This window comes from Crocodylus porosus, unplaced genomic scaffold, assembly GCF_001723895.1.
Source record: "Crocodylus porosus isolate Cpor-Errol unplaced genomic scaffold, CroPor_comp1, whole genome shotgun sequence".
Lineage (NCBI taxonomy): Eukaryota > Metazoa > Chordata > Crocodylia > Crocodylidae > Crocodylus > Crocodylus porosus.
In genome coordinates this window covers 10,867,372-10,874,896 of record NW_017728918.1, presented here as the reverse complement: position 1 = coordinate 10,874,896, position 7,525 = coordinate 10,867,372, and the positions used below count along the sequence as shown (strand labels likewise).

Below are 7,525 nucleotides of genomic sequence, written 5' to 3'. Positions count from 1 at the left end.
GAAGGGCTGAGTGAGGGACCAGGGAGACTGAGTGCCCAAGGGGGCTAAGTGTGTAAAGCTAACACATAAGTGATAACACCTGTGAGGCATGGGGCATGGTGTAGGGAAGAACAGAGCCATGCACTGAGCCCTTAAGGCTACAGGTACCCTAGAGGGGCACAGATAGGCCCTGAGGGCCCAAGTAGCTTAAGTGCCCAACTGAGAATAGGAAGGCCTGGGAGGGACCTGGGAGGGACTTGCACAGCCTAAGGCTCACTCTAAGGCCTGTGGGCAACCTTCATTATTTTTAAAGAACAAGACGTGGCAGGCGAGCAATTGAGGGCGGGCAACATTAGAGTGAGCGCTAGCAAGCTATGCCAGTCTCACTCAAAATGTGCTATAAACCTCCCCATCAGTTCCTGGGACCTGTAAGATGTTTAATCTTAGATTAGGCAGGGGGTTCTTTGGCTCACTTGGGCTTAGGCACCAATTCCATCTGAACCATTCATGTCCTTTATTTGGATCTGCCCCTAAGTGAATTGCTCCACCAGCTTCTCACTGAAATAGCCTCCCTTCACTGCCTGTTTGATATAGGCATGTTAAAGTCCGTTGTGGCTTTCCCTGGCATGGCAGGATGGCTACAGTGAGGTGACAACCAGAAAGAGATTCAACCATCTAGCAATTTGGATCCATTTGGTCTTTATTATGGTGCAGCCCTAATCAGGAGTGGTCATTTATTCAGAATGAGGAAGAACAGAGACAATCCCATGGTCTGCTCTGGAGCAGTTTTCTCCAGCACCAGGAAATTTCCACCGTCAGCCAACTTTGTGTTTCCAAGGTGCTATGTATTCTGCTGTTGACATGAGTACTAACCTTCATTTTCCTGCTACTCCGCTCCCCATCAGTATATGGTTAATGTGTTTAAATTTTTTTTCTTCTGCCTGCAAATGTGATTACTTATCAGGTTCTTCCACCTGAGCAGACCACATGGTCCCAAGCAGCTGAGGGAGTTCTGGGTTGTTACAGCCATCAGATTACAGCAGCTTCAATTCATGTGAACATGCCCTGCCTCCCAACAGTTATTACTGTCTCAGCTCAGCGATTACAGCCTCTTTTGTAAAGGCCTCCCATGCTGGAGGGATCGCTCCTTTGCCCTCAAACTTTGCACAGTAATCTTCCTCCAGTATGGACCGGAAATGGCACACAAACCATTTCCAGTAGGCCTGAGCAGATTTGTCTGGTGTGATGCTCCAGTTGGCATAAGCAGGTCCTGCTTTTCGATAATTCTTGTACTGGATTTGCTGGTTTCCATGGAGCACCATGAAACAGTCACTTGCTACAAGGCTCGAGCATATATCAATGACCAGATGATCTGTTCTGTCCCATTGAATGCCATTCAGGGCCTGAGGTCGATGGAATTGAACGCTGTGGTCCCCGTCATGACCGGGTATCGTGTTTGTACACAGAGCTTTGCAAAAGGGACACTGTTCCCAGCATCCAGAGAACTGGTCCACCAATATTTGATGAGGTTGCAGTGTGAACTGTCCCATGTTCGTCACATCAAATTCTTGCCTCAGGTTCTCTATTACAGGGGCCAATGCTTGACTCAAGGCCTCTTTCAGAAACTCAATGTCCTTTATTTCCTGATGTTCAATGCTTTTCAGCTCACTTCTGGGCAGGTGTAAGTTATCTCCGAGTGTGCTGCAGAACTCATCCAGCCACAGCGAGACGTTCCCATTTTTATCTTTGACAACTCTAGTCGAGGTGTGAATAGCTGAAAGAAGAAGAGTCTGGAAAAAATCGAGAGACACATTTAAGAAATTCTTCAGCCTGTGACTCCTCTCATCCAAGCAATAATCCTCAACGCGCTTTTTGATAAAACCCTCTATGAAGTCCTTTGGGAAGTGAATGTACTGCTGGTACTTCTCAAAGTTTTCCTCTTCTACCAGGGATTTCAGAACATAGGCTTCTAGTTTGGCTCGATTGCCATTGAAGGCTGGATAGTTGGACCTCATCTCACCGGCGATGTCAATGGCAGTCTTGTCGTACACTGCCTGGAGGAGCGGTGCAGACAGCTTGTCGCATAAGAAATCAGCCAGTGTTGTGATGGAGGTGGCGCCTTGGCAGGAAATCTGAAAGCACTTGAAGAAATCTTCTCGTTTGCTTTCCAGGTACAAAACGGGATCATTTGCTTTTTTAAAGGCTGTGTGCATGTATTTAAACCTCTCTGCTGCCATTTGGCACAGATGCAGTGATAGATCGACTCTGTACTCATTAGTGAAGGTATATTTTTGGTTATGGGATGCAGATTCCACCTCTTTCCGTATTAAATTCAGTATTTCATGAATATAGTTCCGATTGTAACCTGCTCGCTCATGCTCCTTTGTGTCAATGTTCATGTTGACAAGCTGCATGATGTGGCTTCCCACCTGTTCAATGTTCTTTCTGTCGCACTTATCCAGAGTCTTACTGAAAGTCCATCGTGTTTTCTTCATGATGATATGCTTGGACTCATCAGTGGAAAAGGTATCATTGCAGGACGAGTTGTTAATTTTCTTTTCAATATTAGGCTCCTGCTTAAAATGTTCTAGGAGGATGTTTTCTATGTCTGTGCTTATGTTAGGCTCCTCAGTACGAGGAGCACTGGAAGACACTTCATAGATCCATTTTTTCCACAGAATGTCAAAGTGATCTCTCAGTTTTTCTTCGTTTAATTCCTCACCTTTTAAACCCAGGGCCAAATCTTGGCTCCTTTTGAAAAGCTCTGTTTCATATTCTGACTTCTTCCCATCAAGTTTGCTCTGTTTCCTCTTCAGCTCAATCAGCTCTTCAGACTTTCTTTTAGTTTCTTCGATCAGTGACTCTTTCAAATCTTTCAGTTTATTTTCAATACTTGCTTTCCACTGAATCAATAACTCACAGTCTTGGTCTTCACTGAAGTATCTTTCAGTATCTTTCATGATGGTATCGTATTTTTTCTGAACTTCCTTTTCAAGGCTCCTGCGAGTGACACACTGGATTTCTCCATTGCTGATCTGATTGTTCAGTTTTGTCTGCAAACCTAATACGTGACTCCTCAACTCCCAGGTCCACTGGCTGAACATGGCTTCCAGCCGGTTGTATGCTGCAATCTCCAGGGTGTTTTTGAAGCTGAAGACAAATTTCTCATTCAGCAAAGCGTTCCACAGGTCCCCAATGCGGACTTTTAACTCCGACAGTCTTAAAATGCTGCCCCGCGGTTCCTTTTTGGCACCCAGGAGAATTTTGCTCTTTAGTTCCTGCACGTTCTGGCTGTACCTGGGATTTGGGGGGGCCATGGGTGGGTTCCCTTCCCAGAGGTGAGCAAAGTAGTGGACGTGGCTGTTCACATCAAATCGGATCACATCGCTAAAGCAGGTGACATCACAAAACTCTTGCTGGGCTGCTCTAACTGCCATTTCATCTAATCTCTGCTGCAGGTGTCTTTGTCCTGCCATATTCTGCTCTTTTGCAGTGATTTCTTCAACATTTTGGTGCACAAACAAACAGCTGGGAAAGAGGCGGACTTGCTTCATCCTTAGAAATGCCTGCACGGCAATCTGGAGGATGTCCTGCATTTCTGAAGGATTCTCCCCAGATATATTGATCAATGTCATGTTGCCGAGACCAATGACGAAAGTAGCTAGCTCGTTGTCATGATTGAGTGTTGATTTAGTGGCCAGTTCCATGGTCCGAAGCCCCTCAGTATCAACTACTAGTATGTAATCAAAGTTCAAATGTTGTTGGATCTTTTCGTCCACCTTAATCAGCTGCATAAATGCCCCTCTTGTACATCTTCCTGAACTGACATTGAACTGCAGGCCAAACATGGCGTTGAGCAGTGTTGATTTTCCAGTGCTCTGGACGCCGAGCACCGAGAGAACAAACACCTTTTTGTCTCCCAGCTTCTCGATCAGGCTGTCAAAAACTGCTCTGACCCATTTTAGTGGCACGTAGGAAGCGTCACCGTCCATCAGCTCAACGGGATACCCTGAAACCATCAGGTCAGCTGCAATTTGAGGTAGTTCAAGAAAGCATTTATCCCTTTCATTCATTGCCTCCAAAGCTTCATAAATCTGCCCTATCTCTCTCAAAATGTGTTCAAGGCCAATTGTGGAAGCACTTATCTCCAGTAAGAGCTTTTCCAAGTTACTTTTCACTAGATTTTCTGAGCCATCACTGTTTTCTAGATGTTTGTTGCCTTTCATTTGTGAACATAAGACATGATATTTCTGGTGGAGCTCTGTGAGGCACTCGGATGATAAGTCATCCATAAATAATTTCATCCACTGCAGGAAGTATTTTCTGATGGTCTTTGAGTGAGATTGAATAATGTCAAGCACTGACCTCATTAGATCATTGAGGGGAAAAGCTCTCCTTAGCTGTTCTTCTCGTATAGCATGTTTTTCTGATTCAATATCACTGCGGTGCTGTTCAATACTTCTATTCCTTTTATCGTCCAGGACAGTGAGCTCCTTGTCTTTCTTGCACCATTTGTGCCACAATTCTCCTTGCAGAGGTAACAGGTTTTCCTTCATCCCTTGTAAGTCATTCTCTCTGAAGAGGGCTATCAGTGTCTGGGCCATTGCCTTGGCTTCCTTACACTCTTCCTTGTCTTCATCGATGAGGAAACCATGCCGGCGAGCAATCTCTCCACAGGCCTCCAGACTGACAGCGTGGTGTGAGCCTGCCAGTAAATGCCTAATGGTTGTGGTTAGCTCATCTATCAGTTCTGCCTCATTTCTGTTCTTTAGGGCTATTTTTCTCTTCAGGTTGGATTTGCCAGCTACAATGTTCTCTTTTTCAGTAAAAAGACACACAAAAGGCTTTGGAGATTTCAGGAGATCCCGGACAAGCTGCTTCCCTATTTCATTCTCATCAGATGTTGTAAGGAGAAGCACATTCAGAGAAGAAATCTCCTGTAAAAATCCAGCTTGTTTCTTGTGTTCTCTTGCATCCCCATGAAGATTAGTAAATGCAATGCAGTTGTCAAACCTGTCATCATCTTTTCCACCGGGACAGTACCAGAAGATTTCCACAACACCTCCCATCAGGAGACAGTCTTTGCTGCTGCCTCTGCAGTCACGGTGGAAGAAAATATCGTGTTTGTGCTCACCCAGTAGAGCATTCAGGATCTTAGACTTGGAAGAAGAAGAATTCCCAATCCGCATGAAGGACACCACCGGGGTGTCTACCTGGTAAATCAGCTTGTTCTTATCATTTTTAATGCTAGTCCCCGGCCCTGTTTTCTCAGTAACTTTCCAACTCTTTTGAACTTGGCTAAGGGACCAGAGAGGGAACTCTATGTTTGAAGTGCAAGGATTTGGCACCAGGAGGGGGAGTGCAAACTGGCAGAAGGCAAGTTTTGTTGAAATGTATTGTCTCATGAAATCATCAGCACAGTGAAAAATGGCCATCTGGATGTCCATAGGGTGCACGTGTGCCTGTCTTGGTGCAACAGACTTGTGAGTGCCCTCACTGCCCTCTTCTAAAAAGTCATCATAGATATCTGAGGATTCATTAGATGACTCAGTCACGTTGGCCATGGTGTTCAATGTGCTTGGTACGCCGTGCTTTGTTTCGCTGTCATCCTTGCACACCAGGTACCTTGCCCGATAATCCACCATCAGCAGCTTTTGCAAGAAATAAAATGGGAGCTCGCTGTCAGTGCGGGGCAAGCTGTCCTGGAATGAGGTCTTGTCAATCACATGGAAATCTTCCCTCCCCATTTTCCTTGGATAGTAGTTTTCAAGTCCAAGCCTTTGGATCAAGTGGAGAAAGTCTTGCACTTGGGAACCTTCAGGCTGGTCAACCTGGCAGGGAGGCCCTTTGGGCTGCAATTTAGGGGAGTGTATTTGCTTATCCCCTCGACAGGCTTGACTTAGCTCTGTTATTATAACCTGCAGGTCACCACGAGAAGTTTCAAGCTCTCCATTAACAAGGCAATTCAGGTCTCTTTCCAGTGCACTCCAGTCATCGCATGCGTGGTGCTGTGCAAGGACTTGACAGACTTCAGCTGACAGCGAGTTTCCCATGTGCTGCTTCATAAAAGCCAATCTTTTGTGCTTCTGTTCTGGAGACACACCTTTGAATTCAGGCGCTATGGTCAGACCTGTCAGCAGCTGGAAAGCATGAGCTCGGGAAGCCTCCTGATCCCTCAGGGTCAAATACTGCTTGTGAGCTCTCTGCATTTCCGTTATCATAAAGTTGATCTCTGAACAGCCAAGGAGATGTTTGAAGGTTTTGCTTTCCACACAAAATCCCGTGCTGACTGCAATGGAGAGTAACAACAGTTGTATGTCTGCTTGCCCTCTCTCTCCTAGGGCCTTCAGGCAAGAGCACAAAGCTAAGTTCACCTTTACGCTAGCTTTTACTTTTGCTTCTTCCATGGCCGCTGAAGAGGACGCAAACCTGGTTTCCTCCATGTCAGCCTGCAGTTGCTGTAGGGCTTTGATAAAATGAGCAAATTCTGAGATGCAGACAGGTTCCTGATGTTTTTCTTCAGCATGAGATATCCACTGCATAATGGAGGAAAACTGGGGGCAATGCTTCACCGAATGGACATAAGGCTCCAGAAGGCACTGCAGCAGGTGTTTGATGTACACGGTGTTTTGGGCAGGCGAGCCTTGGCACACCAGAACTGTATTTGCCAGGAAATCCTGAAGCACCTTGTCCGAAAGGCAGAGGTTGACCCAGGCACTGTTGTCCTTTGTTCTGTCATTCAGCTTCTGTTTGAAGTGTATCAGCTTCACCAGCTGCTCTTCCACCCCGGTGACTTCCCAGGACTTCAAGTCCTGCAAAAATGCCCTAGCCTCTTCCGCTGCACTCATTAATTGCTCGCCCACCAACATACTTGCCTGTTGCTGGGTAAGGGCTTCATAGGCTCTCATGAGGCTTCTGCTCATCTCATAAACATCCCCAAAGTCCTGTCTGTGGTTGGACAGGATTACGTCCCACACCGGAATCAGCTGCGAGCCTCGGTCAATAACACACCAGGTTTTGTTACTGGCCACTAAACCAGCTCTCCATGACGGGTGTGAATCCACGCCAGCTGAGCCGCCTGTCTGGGTCACACGCAGCTGAATCTCTGCTTTGAACATTTTTCCCTCTGTGCCTTGAAGGAATGCTTCGGAGTCTGATTTGGAGACACTCGCCCCGCCTGCAACGCTGAGACCAAAGCCTGCGAAGCTGCCTCCTACGTAGGAGCTGAGGGCCTCCGACGCCTGTTTCTTCACCTCGTCCAGCTGCTCTGCCCGAAATCCCTCGGAAGACGCTTTCCACCAGAATATCCCGCCGAAGTGGAGGGGGCCCTGGTTGACGTGAGACCCAAATCTGGTGAAGAAACCCCCGCACCGGCTCTTCAGCAACTCCAGCTTGTCTGCCTCCGGGGCGCGACTCAGAAGCTGCTCGATCCCTGTTAACTCTTGCAGTGCTGCACTGGACAGTCGAAGCTGGTCCTTTGGGAAGTAGCAGGAGGCCAGTGGGATGTAGTTGTACTTGGCAGTGCAAATGTACGTGTGCTCAGAGC

At 46.9% G+C, this 7,525-nt stretch overlaps 1 protein-coding gene across 1 annotated transcript in view; it reads right to left on the bottom strand.

Moving 5' to 3' along the window:
• Positions 1 to 661: 661 nt before the first annotated feature.
• LOC109312069 (interferon-induced very large GTPase 1-like) overlaps positions 662 to 7,525 on the bottom strand; it is a 7,610-nt gene continuing 746 nt past the window's right edge. Inside the window, exon 2 of the mRNA XM_019538119.1 lies at positions 662 to 7,517. Within this exon, the coding sequence (XP_019393664.1) occupies positions 1,062 to 7,517 (6,456 nt within the window). The 3' untranslated portion in view covers positions 662 to 1,061. The remainder of the gene's footprint in view (positions 7,518 to 7,525) is intronic.